Below are 12839 nucleotides of genomic sequence, written 5' to 3'. Positions count from 1 at the left end.
GTTATTACAGAATCTGGGTTTACTGGAACTGTCAAACTCAACAAAACACAGTCATGCTACTAATTCATTCGTTGCTCCACAACGCAACGTTAAATAACAGAATGTCTCTATTTTCTTCTGCTATTTTCATCTTCAAAAGACAATAGTGCTTTAAAAAGCCAACCAGTCACCAATTTACACTGTTGTTCAAATAAGTAAAATGTGGATTATTACAGTTAAACTTCTGCTAGTAGCTATGATACGCTTGCACCCGGAACCTGATATTACTAGGGTTGTTTTCCGCATTCATTTCTACTTGTGACACACCGAAATAAGCGTCAAACATGGCGGCCCCCTTGAGCGAAACATGCTATGTCGCATGTTGTGCAAACCGTACCCCAAACGTTCTTTCTTGGGGTCGTTCAGGACTTATTGCCTTCGGAACTTGCAACTCAGTCGCTGTGTATGACCCTCAGGTAATAACTGTTGCTAACTGGCTGAATATTTGTGTAAACCTATGTTCAACACCCAGGTAACCAGTTGCGTTAAATTAACCAGCTGGTCAGATAATAAATTATTTCGAAAATGACAATAGAATGTCTTCACATGATGCGCACACCTTAGATTGACAAATGACTAATACCGAAAAATTCAGCGTTCTGACAATGTGTGTGTCATGTTTTCTTAATGATGTTTTGTATTAGGAAATTGTCATCGTCACTGTTCTGAATGGCCACACAGGGAGGGTAAACACTGTGCAGTGGGTGCACAGAGATGACTGTGGTAAGTTAGCTACACTAATTATTTTTTCTTGCTCGAAAAGTTTCTAATTAATTCTGTCAGTTGCCACTTGGTTGCTAGCAAAGTTTCCGAGTAGTACACTTAGCGTTCGCTCTTATTGACGTCCGGCAACCTCAGCTGAACTCCACAGTATCATTACTGAAGAAGAGTAATCTCCTTATAGCTACCTAAACAAGAGTATTGGCGAGCTAAATGGAAACTCTTAAATACAAATCCGTCAAATATGTGAATTGTTCATTAACGCATTCCAGATAATTAGCTATGGCTACTAACTTTTGGGGTGCTTGATGTGCTAATCGATCCCAATTATTACAAAGAAAACTGCTTATAAGGCAGGTAGCACATCAAATTTGGTTATTCAGCGAATTATGCTTTTCCGCTTACGTGAGTTACAGTACAGCAAGCATTATATTGCAGCAAGCCTGCTAGTTTCCTCATGGTAAACGAAGATGCCATTTTGACAGGTCCTGAAACCGAGTTGGTATCTGGGGGATGTGATAATCGCATCATTGTGTGGAAAGCCCGGGATGGAACGGTATGTTGAAACTTACACATTGATTGACTTTGCAGAGAATCTCAGCTAGCCTACGAGTTTTTAATGATATTCCTACCTTTTTAATGCGTGTAGCACCGTATAGGAAAATAAGCTACATACAGTTCAGAGGATGTTTTACTTTCGAAAGAACATGGCTTTTCATATTTCATATTTGGCTTGTAATCTTTGTTCTCTTAGAGCTCCAAGTCTATGGTTGTATTTGTGTTCCCTCAGTTTTCCCAGTCTGTACAGTGTTGTGGCCATAATGGTCCTGTCTGTGCAGTGGACTCCATTCACCTAGACCCTGATGGCTCTTCGGGGTTACTCATCGCCTCGGCTGCCTCAGACTCCACTGTTAAACTGTGGGTGACCAGAGACGATGAGGGTAAGGAGTCTCCAAGGGTACTTAACTATCCAATGAATTATACTCTTAAACTGCAAGCCTTTGGTTTTAAGATATCTAGGAGTGTTTGTGGTTTCACGGCAAGCCAGAAAAATGGTTGAGCTGTGGGTGGTTCCCAAGACCTGGGTTAGGCTAAGTCTCAAGACATTTCAAGAAATTGTGTCAAGAATTTAATTATATTACATTGTGATTTTTTTACTCCTCTTCTAGCCTTGTACAGTTCCCTCCATAATGTTTGGGACAAATGGCTTTGGTACAATTTAGTTTCAGCATGTAGAAATTACAGCACTTTATATACATAGCCCTAAACAGGCCCTATGTGGACAATGGTTGGTGACAGAGGGGAAGGGACAGAGACTTAATTCACTTGTATCAGTGGCAGAACAAAGTTGGAGCCATGCACATATCTGCAACATGTGGTGGGTGCAATGTTTGGCTGTATAGCTGCAACAATACTGGCACTGCCTTCATATGATATACTGCGTAGCAACAGTGAATGAATCGGTACAGAAAATTTTTCTGCAAAGCTCAAAACTCAATGATGGTGCTATGAAAACTGATCCAAACCTAGCTACAGCAATAAGGAGTTTCAAAGCAAAACTGATCGCAATCAGATTCCTAAGGTAACTTGCCCCTGAAACAAGCAGGAAAAAAAGATGGCCGCAGTACAGGCCTGGCAGAGCATCACCATTACATTAAATTTATTTGGCAGACGCTTTTATCCAAAGCGACGTACAAAAAGTGCATTTCATGGTCATAGACAACTACTAAACACAGATTCAGTAAGATACACCAGAGAAGATACTCAGCACCTGGCGATGTCTGTGGATCACAGATGTCCAGCAGTCATTGCATGCAAAGGATATGTGATAAATTACTAAACATGACTACTTTCAATTATGTGAAATGAATATGTCCCAAACATTATGGTGCCCTGAAATGAGGGGCTATGTATAAAAAGTGCTGTAATTTCTACATGCTGAAACCAAGATAATAAAAACTACCCTGAAATAAAAGCTGAGAATCTGAACACATGAATTGTTTTATTACAAATCTAAAATTGTGGAATACAGAGCCAAATCAAGAGAAATATGTGTGTCCCAAGCTTTGTGGAAGGCACTGCAGTTTGTGTACTGTATTTTGAAAGAATTGTTTTATGAAGTGGCATATTCCTTTTTTCCAATTTGTTGGAATCGCAGACACAATGATTTCTGTATATTCAATGGCAAAGTACCTGAGTGTTAGTATTATAATCATCTCATTGTGTAACAGTCACATGGATAGTATATGGTAATGATATTACTGACTTAATAATAAATAGTAACATTATTTATATCATTTTCTTACACTCACTGGATCTGTTAAACTGTCAATTTAGTTTAATAAAACCAAAAAAACAAAAAACAAATATGTTACTCTTCGCTCCATAATTTTTGATAACTAATGAATGTATCGAACATATGACATTGACTGACATTGTCTGTATAGACTGAAATATGTGGTTGCAAGGCCTTTCTTTGTAATTGATTTTTTTTTTACATAGAGTCATACTTGGCCAAAGTAACCTGTTTCAGCTGTTTAATATAAGTTATGTTTTAAGAATATCAAGTGACAGCTTCAAACTCAATTTATTTGTGCCACGTGGTAGTTTCTGAATGTAGATGGCAGAGCCTCATGCAGGTTCACATTACGTTGTATTTGCATTCATGTGAATTGTTTGGTGTGCTCCATCATTTCAGAAATTTATTGGCACACATTATTAATGCATGGAACTTTACTGGGTCAGATACTCGTATGGCTGAAATAAAGCTTATGATACCATGAGGTCTGTGGTGAGAGTTGGGTATTGTGCTCTTTTTGTTATGGTAGCAATATGAATTTGTCATATCCTTTTAGCTTAGCACCGAACACTGTGGGTTGATGCCTGGAGGGTAATGTGACGCAAATCTTGCTTGTTCGATGCCTTATGTAATTCAAGTGAAAAGACTGAGCCAACAACTAAAATAAGGCCCGACCGAGCAGCCGTCATCACTGAACATGCGTTCTGTTTATTTAAAGCCTGTTATTAATTTGCAATGGGGAGCGAGTATATATTGAAAAATGAAGCTAAATCCGGAGGCACATTCTAAACAGGAATTAGAAGAACTTTGCAGTATTTTGTTTGTTTTCAGTGGTTTACCATCTTCAATATGTTTTCAAAAGTTCTTTGTTCGAAGAGGACAGTGTTGTCACAGAACTTAAGCCCTCCAAGAGCCTAAGCTGTTGGGGATTTTTTTTAACCAGATGTCAAGCTGCCTACCTTCAACAGCTCAGTTGCTTTTGCAGAGTATCTATAGCACACCGTTGTCTTAGACAGCTTTAGTAGTGGCTGTAAACAAAATAAAGTACATTTTATGCCAAAATGTGGCCAACTTTCTGATGTCGTTTTTGTATTTATTTGTTTATTATTTCTTTTTTATTGTCAGTTGACTGCCTTCAGACCATATCTTTCGGGAGCGGTTTTATGATGGATGTCTCGTTAACACTGTTGCCAGGCAGCAGAGGTAAGTTGTTTACTCTTGCCCTCTGTCTCTGTTTTCTCCTTCCCTTCCCTTTCTCCTGTTGTGCACCGCTTGTAATGTACATGACAGATAGGCTTTTGATTATGTTTTCGTTTCACTCGAGGTACTTTTTACATTTGTTCATGCTCCCTCCATTTTCTCTCCCAATTTGGAATGACCAATTGAGTGCATCTCAATTTACTACATCTGCTGCAATCTCCACTGCTGATGCAGGAGAGTGTAAACAAGCCCAGACTCTCCTCTGATGTATGTGATGCACCAGCTGCTTCTTTTCAGACCACAGCTCACGAGTCAAGCTCAGACAGACACAAGTCACTTCATGCGCAGCTTTAGTAAGCAGAACAAAGGTGCCCGGTTGACCAGTGGGGTCGCTAGAGAGCGGTTGCCCTCCTTAACCTTGGGCGATGTTACCGCCAGTCATGCGTCACCCTGTGGGGCTACCAGCCGCAGTCGGCACTGGAATGATCAGGATCAGGATTGTGGGGGCCCTCCACGTAGGAGAACAGTGCCTTGACAGCTAGAACCAGCCTTGTTACATTGCTTAGCTTGATGTGTGTAACACAAAGACTTGATGCGATTCCAAATTCTCTGCTTTCCCGGATTATTTCAGTCTCGTATCCTAAATGTTAATATTTTTAATACATTAATTTCATTTATTCGTTTATACAGTTGGGCATATGCTTAAGCTAATCAGGGTTCAACAATAGCGCTTAACCGAGGCAAGTAAAAGAAAGTGACAAGTAAAACTGCTTGTCCGATTTGGCAAGCGACAAATTTGGCTCTAATTCAACATTTCAGTTTGTTAAAATTTCTGATTGGGGCTGCTGAGCTGGTATCTAAGCAGTTTTATGTGAGATAAAAAAAGGGAAGATTTCTATGCTCTTAATTTGGCAGGTTCATTTTTCCCTTATGTGGGCAAGTATAAATAAGTTTGGCAAGTAGAATTCTTTCTCAAAACCTTTAAAAAAATAAAAAATTTACCCGTGGCTATTTCTAATTTACTAATTGACCTTTCTCATGGGTAAAATAGCACTGTAGGATTTGAACCTGCAACCTAGTTTTAAGCCCTGTTCCCTAATGGCTGTACCACACTGCTTCCCCTTTCCATTGCTTTCCCTTTTTTGCTACCCAAAATGGACCCAGTAAGTATTCCCCCCTCTCCATCTTTCCCTCTTCAGCTCTTGCTGCAGCAGCTCCCAGTCTTAAGTCTTTAAAACTGAGCATGCAGTTACTATGAGCAGTGTCGGGCTGCAGGGACGTGGTACTGATGATTTTTTGTGATTGCAGTTCCCATTCTGGCCTGTGGGGGCGATGATAGCAAGGTTTATCTCTACGTGCAGCGCGATGGAAAGGTAATCACCACCAGCCACCTCTGTGTGGGAGTGAAGGCACAAAGAGACGCTTGTTCAAATGGAAAAAGGCCCAAAAGGTTAACCTCATGTTTATCTCTCTCGTTTTTTAAGTTTGAGAAGGTCCACTCGTTACATGGCCATGAGGACTGGGTTCGAGGAGTGGAGTGGGCCACTAGGGGTGAGCTCTCTGTGTGTTTGTCGGTCCATGTATCCTTGTGTCTGTGTGTTTATCTGTCTGTCTGTCCGTTTGTGTCTGTGTTGTCTGTCTGTCGGTGTGTGTCTGTGTTATCTGTCTGTCCGTGTGTGTCTGTGTGTTGTCTGTCTGTCCGTGTATGTCCGTGTTGTCTGTCTGTCCGTGTGTATCTGTGTTGTCTGTCTGTCCGTGTGTATCCGTGTTGTCTGTGTGTCTGTCTGTCCATCTGTGTCCGTATGTCTGTCTGTCTGTGTGTGTCCATGTGTCTGTGTGTTCGTGTGTCTGTCTGTTTGTGTGTGTCTGTGTGTCTGGCCAGCTCTTCCTGGGCTACTGCCTCTTCAGAGGCCTGGACTTTGCAGTCACTTTAAAGTCAAACAAAATGCAGGGGCCCAGGGTTGATCAAAGACGTGCCGAGCTGGTCAGTTGCCATGTCGCCTGGGTTTGCATTCAACAGATTTATTCTCCTACCTTGCGGAGACATTTATATAAAACCCTGTCTGGAAAAAAAACATGCAAAACAATCCTTATTTGTTTTATTTGTTGCAGACTTGGATACTTTGATTCAATTTAATTTTAAGTCTTTACATAATGCACGAAACAGGCTTCTGCTCTTACCCAAGACGCGATTCTCTTTACCGTATGAAATATTGAAGGCAATGTGAAGGATGTGCACCGCTGCAGTCGCTGATCCAGTGCTTATCTTTGGCTTTAAAAACCGTGCAGATGGGGACATTTTATTGGCAAGCTGCGCACAAGACTGCCTGATCCGAATATGGAAGGTCTTCGCAAAGGAAGAAGATGGCGGCGACGCTCAAGATGCAGACGCCATTAAACTGACGGAGGATGTTTTTGAGGTGCAAAGAAATGGTGAGGCTGCTTTAGCGGAATTTTTATTTTTTTATTTTTTGCACTTGCCATTGTGCTGAACTTAATTTTCACAACGTTACATCAAAACCGATGTGTAATGAAATGTAACAGCCATTAATCCAGTTGTTTCAAATGAAAAAAATAAGTCTAGCGTTAGCCAGCGTGATACATTTCTCCTGTTTTATTCTTCATAGCTGTTGGGCATTTCAAAGGCCTCCTCACTGTTTAAAGAATTTGATAATATTGGCGGTTAAACCATATAAACAGTATTCTAAGTAAATGGTAATGTTGGGTTATAAACCTAGGGTTATGTTTTGGAAATGCAATGTAGAGCATTATATGGACTCTACCAGTGAACCCAACAGCAAAGCCCCAAATAAACCCTATCCAACCATACCCGTCTTTCTTTGACTTCATGTGTTGTAGCACAGTGGGGAAACAGTGGGAGCGCAGTTAAGGGTACATTTTTAGGAAGCAGTAACTTTAGAAAACGGGACAAGCTTCTTTTTTACCCGAGGCATCTCCAGCGGTGTAGCGTTTGAGCGCTCAGCGAGCCGGTTGTGCAACAGTGTCTGGACTCTGCTTTTCCCTCTGTGACTGCAGGTTCCTGTACACGCTTTGCCGTAACCCTGGAGACGGTGCTGGCGGGCCATGAGAACTGGGTCTACGGAGTCCACTGGCAGCCTCCCTCCTGCCATGCAGGTAACGCAGCATGCTGTACTTAGCATTCATTATGTCAACTTTTGCCGTTTTTGCTATGTTCTACTTCAAACTTGTGTGTGTCTTTAGTTGAGTTCCTGGCGAGTTCCAATTCAATAATGAAAAAACATGCTGAGGCCGAGTTGTACGCCTGTACAAATTGTACTGAATTGGTCTGACATTAAATTAGTTTAATTTTAGTAAGTAACGTTGATGTTTTTTCATTTTTTATAGCGTCCTACATTAAATATTAGTATCATATGCTTCCCCTCTCTCATTCTCACACACACACATGCACATGTGCACGCACAAATATTTTTTAAATAATTGTATTTCACACAGTATTAATGTTGTAGACAAAGGATTGTCCAGCCCTGGTCCTATAGTGGCAAAACTCTCACAGACAGGCATGCTTGGAAATCAAATATAGCGCAAACATCACTGCTACATCAGTGTAGAAACAGGGCTTTTAGTTCGAAATGAATCTTTCAAAGTTCAGAGTGATACTCCCGGTGCAGTGTCTGGCAGTTACAGAACAACCGCGTTCCAAAAGTTTGTGTGTAGAAAATGGCGGCCGCATTACCGCCGCTTGTTTCTCAGTCGTTGCAGCTGCGGTCGGCGGCGTGCCCACCGTGTGCCCATTTCTCCGCGTGCGGCCCTTGAGCTCAGTCAGCCGCAGTTCTCTTTTTCCCCTGTAGGTGGCAGCGTTGTCGCACTGTTGTCTGCGTCCATGGACAAGACCATGATCCTCTGGGGCCCGGAGGAGGAGTCGGGGGTGTGGCTGGAGCAGGTCAGTAGAGGGGGGGGGGGGGGTTCTCTCCCTCGTCGTCGTCTCCCGGGAGACGGAAAGGACGCACGTCCAACCCCCCACGCGGACGTGGTGTTGCGAGCCGCCGGGGAGCCGCGCGTCCCTCACGTCTTCCCGGCTCGCCGCTCCGCCCCCCGGAGGCTCGACCGCGCGCTCTTCCTCCCCGTCACTCACGGGGAAGGGGTGTAATTTTGCTCCGTGGCAGAAGCTCACGGAACCCGCCACGCTCTTCGCCGGCGCCGTATTTGCAGTCAGGGGTTGGCCGAACGGCTCGACCCGTCTGCTCGGCCTGAGACCCCGAGGCCCTCTCTCCCTTCCCGCAGTGCTCCAGCACTTTGGAGGGCTGATGCCGTTTCTTCCGAGCGTCACACTTTAGTTTTTTTAGCCTCGTCTTTAAACTTTTTTGACGGCAGCTGACTAAACACTGCCTGTCGTTCCTGTCCTCGAATAGCGAGGCAGCTGCTTCTCAGGTTCTCGGGCTGTTGCCGTTTTTGGGGTGCGTGTTGTGACTCGGGTGGGGGGGGGGCGTACGAGACCCCGCTCCTCCAGTAACGTTTTCTCAGTCAGAGCAGAAATCTGCTGTACAGCCAACACTTTGCTAAATTTAACCTGAAGTGTGCGAACTGGGAAACAGGGGCTTGGTGGGGTCCCGTCTAGGTTCAGAGTAAGCAGAGGTCCTTGTATGACCTAAGTAACCCTTTCCTTACAGTCCATTATGCCAATTTACTGTACAATGCATGCAAAGGTATGCTCTCTCACAAAGCATGTTCTGCACATACAGTCAGAAGGCAGACTTGCTGTGTTTTAAAGTGAATTTGACTTCCCTGCTTTTTTGCATTAAAGGTCATCAGTCCAGCTGTGAAAACAGTGGACTGAAGCTCTTTGTGAACGTGATAAAATATAACAGTGGTTTGCATCTATTCTCTATATTGTACCTGATTCTGATCTTGCTGAAATATTCCTCTAAACGTATTGAAAATGCACTCTTAATAGCACAGAATGCACCGTGCGGTTTAGGGCAGAATATCAATAAGATAAAACATAGATATAGCCAGAATCATTAACTTTATAGGCTTCACTGCGCATATCGATTTAGAATCGCTTCCTCTAAAGAGAGCGGTTGGCAGAGTGCTGTTGGAGGACCAGAAAACATCCCGGTCTGATCATGTTGTAGAAAACCATGTTTTTCAGACTGATTCTAGGATTGGCTTGTAGACAAAAGTGATGTAGAGATTTAAGAGATTCTGCTTTTCAAAACACATTTCCCCTTGCATGTTTTTGTTTTCAAGTAGCCTTTCACTAAAAAGTGTGTTTTTTTTACTGGACTAATGGACATTAGTTTCTTGTTAAGACCTGAGAATGAGTGCTTCTGCTAAATAACATTTGTCAAATAACACTCCCAAGATTCAATTGGACTGGAATCTTGAGGCTGCAAATTCAGTTCGCAAACAGTGGGAGCGACGGTTAGCCTAGCCTCATCTTTGTATCTTAAATTTTAATTCAATCTATTGAGCTGGCGAGATAAGAGGCAGAAAGTATAATTCGTAATATCCTTTCATTGCAGGGCTGTGCTGTTTGCAACTCTCACACACAAAAGGCCCATGCAAACCCAGAGAAAATGGCGGCGTATTGAAGGGACCATTAGTGAGGATTTGTGTGGCACTCTTCCTTCATGTGCAGAACACAGAGCCCGCTCCCTTTGATCTCCCTCACAGATCTCTCGTGCTCCTGTCCCTTGCTAGCAACTCCGGGCTGAACAACAAATGACCAGCATTTCTCTGCCTAATGAACAGATTTAAAAGCAATACTCTCGCCACAATAATTAGCCTAATTGGTCAAATTTAGCAGAGAGCTAGTAGCAGTGGGTAGCCAGAAAATTGCTGAGTAAAACGTATCTAATGAGTCACCCTTTCAGCTGGAACACTGGGAAGGACTTTAGGGCCAGCAGCTCTGATTCATCAAACCTGAACAATCGGCCATACATTACAGTGCACCTAGCACGCTTCACTGGGACAGGAAAGACTGGTGGCCGTACTGGGCATTTATAAATCTGTCCAGGAAAGGCCAGTGCGCCTCGTACTTCCAACCCCGTTCATTTTACAATATTTGACTTTTTAACCATGTACCATGTTAAATAAACGAAGCTGCGTGTGGTCACCTGTAATAACTTTGCAAATGAGTTCGCACTCGTGTTTGTAACAGAAGCGCTGACGTCCCGAGGCATAGTTGTTGAATCCTAACTAGGGGGGGAAAAAAATACTTTGCAAATAAATGAAACGGAAACAAACATGCACGCTGTTTTTTCCTGACGTAGAGTAATCTATAAATAAGTAGTATATTAGAAAGCTTGGTTGTCTTTGTCAGTTCTATCAGCCTATTTCCGAGTCCCTTTGTTTTTAGAAGCCTTCATCTGTTAGAATAATATTGTAGTTCTCTCCTCACCGGGCACATATTTGTTCTGAAACGCGCTCCTCTATCTGTCCTGCCTGTCGCAGAGCAGTGAAATATGTCTCCTGTCTCCATGTCTCTTCCTCCCACTTACTGGAAAATGGCGATAACACTTGAATGCATTACAGATCCATATTGTTGGTTCCTCTCGTAAACAAGACGGAAAGCGGGATTTTTTCCCCCCTGTTTGTGCATGCTGCGTGATGCTTTGCTTTCACTGGTGTTCAAAGAATTCCAAATTACTTAATGTGACATCCTGTGCACTTGTGAAAGCAGTGATGAATCTGAGGCAGTCGTCAAGAAAGCTTGTCGTCATTAGTTCTTTTTTTCTCTGTTATTCATAAGACTGCTTTATCTCCAATTATTCTGTGAAATATGCAGAAAAGGAAGCAACAATGCAAACAGCAAAGGATTGTGGGTACACTTAAGTGACCGCTGTTGAAGGTAATGATGCACGGATTTAGAGAATTAATTAACAGCCAATGTAATCCCTGAGGCACTGGGGTAAGCATGAAGTATCTACAGAAAGGAGCTTTGGACACGGTATATTACACTGGTTTTTTGAGGCGTTTGTTACAGGGATTTTGGAAAATGAGGCCTTAACTCTTTAAGGAACCTTTGCGGAATATACTTTTGCTTCTCCTGGGTCCTAATTGGGTTTGCTTGACACTGAAGTGGGTTGTCGTACAGTTCATGAAAGCATAAATAGTGAATAGAGCAAGCAAGCCATCGCCACAGCGCAGTACCCATGATAAATCATAAAGTCAAAGCCATAGAGCATTCTGGGAAATTTAGTTGAGATTAATTGGGGGCTGCTGTTTCAATAAATGAGCGATTGTACTGATGTTTTTGTGCTCCCAGTGATAAACCATGCTTAACCCTTTCAGGTGTAAGATACAACTACGTGATTAGAATGTTCTTAACTTAACATTCTAATGCTGGTGTAACAATGACTACTGGTAATTCAAAGCAATGGAGTTCTAGAACATACTCTTAAAAAGGGTCAAAAGGTTTGATTGGAGACTCGAGTGTTCATGACACATTTTTGAATTACTAGCTTAGTTTAAAATCGATTTTTCATTTAGCGTACATTTTGGATTTTTATCTGTGCAAAAATCATTTTATTTAAAATGCCGGGGAACTATCTTGTGCAAATGGAGATGGCAGCTATTTCTAAAATATGTTTAAAACTTTGGAAGTATTTCAGTTTACTAAACTCAATACGACTAACAGTAATATTTTAAAAAAGCCTTCCCATGAGCTGAGAAATATTAAGCTGGAACTGTCAGTTTTTACCAGAAGTGAACCAATTTTCAGTTGTTTGTTAAAAAGAATTAATTTTCTAAACGGTCTTTCTGGGAAAAAGATTTCTGGGAAATGAATCATTTAAGTAGATGATTTTAATTGTTAATTAGCAGTCGTACATAGTAACAGAGAGAATATGCAAATGAACAAAAAGCCTTGTTCTTTAAAGACTTTATGTCGCTCCACACAAACTTCTTCAACATTCTACCAAATAAAATGGGCTGCCAGGATACAGGAACCCATTTGTTTCACGGCATCTGCAGCAGAGTTATTTTCAGATAGTTAATAATAGTTCAATAATCCTTTTCTTAAGAATATTGTGTCTAAATTGGATTAATGCATTTGTAAATTTTACTGTTTGTATGACTGGTTCATACCAAATTGCGCTAATTTTTAATCGCTTTGTTAATCCAACGTTCTCTGTGGATTTACACTTCCCTTCAATTTTGATTGCAAATCATCTTAATTTAACTATCAGTAATTCGAAGCATCTAATTAACATGTTTCTTTGTACTACTGATGGAAACATAGACAAACCATGGACAAACAAAACTGTAGAAACATTCAGACATTCTTTGGCAGGCGTTTTGCTTCATCTTATCCTATTTTTCACGCTTTCGAGACTGTGAATGACGAGCTTTCAAAGCGTACGGAAGTGTAATCCGGCCCTGGGTAGATTATTTTTTACCCTGGGCGTACTGTATGAATGTCATGCTGCCATTGATACCCCGTGCTATCTTCCAACCTGAGGCAGAATGTCTTATTTTTCTGCACTTGTGCCTCCTGGTTAGCCTGAATATTCATTTGCACACTCGCTTCACTGATCCATGGTAATTTGGTACTGTTTGTTTCTGTCTCACCGGCTTAAATGCAGTACACATTTGAAGC

At 41.9% G+C, this 12839-nt stretch overlaps 1 protein-coding gene across 2 annotated transcripts in view; it reads left to right on the top strand.

Annotated features, from left to right (window-relative positions):
• Positions 1–281: 281 nt before the first annotated feature.
• elp2 (elongator acetyltransferase complex subunit 2) overlaps positions 282–12839 on the top strand; it is a 30010-nt gene continuing 17452 nt past the window's right edge. The window contains exons 1-10 of one of the 2 annotated variants that reach the window (XM_064348314.1): positions 282–455; positions 684–762; positions 1245–1315; positions 1550–1700; positions 4184–4261; positions 5567–5631; positions 5743–5809; positions 6548–6691; positions 7295–7393; positions 8089–8180. In XM_064348314.1, the coding sequence (XP_064204384.1) occupies positions 324–455; positions 684–762; positions 1245–1315; positions 1550–1700; positions 4184–4261; positions 5567–5631; positions 5743–5809; positions 6548–6691; positions 7295–7393; positions 8089–8180 (978 nt within the window). In that variant the 5' untranslated portion in view covers positions 282–323. The remainder of the gene's footprint in view (positions 456–683; positions 763–1244; positions 1316–1549; positions 1701–4183; positions 4262–5566; positions 5632–5742; positions 5810–6547; positions 6692–7294; positions 7394–8088; positions 8181–12839) is intronic. The other variant, XM_064348315.1, reaches the window with a different exon arrangement.

Source organism: Anguilla rostrata, chromosome 8 (assembly GCF_018555375.3).
Source record: "Anguilla rostrata isolate EN2019 chromosome 8, ASM1855537v3, whole genome shotgun sequence".
Lineage (NCBI taxonomy): Eukaryota > Metazoa > Chordata > Actinopteri > Anguilliformes > Anguillidae > Anguilla > Anguilla rostrata.
The sequence above is the reverse complement of the archived record's forward strand: the minus strand, read 5'-3'. Positions and strand labels throughout refer to the sequence as shown.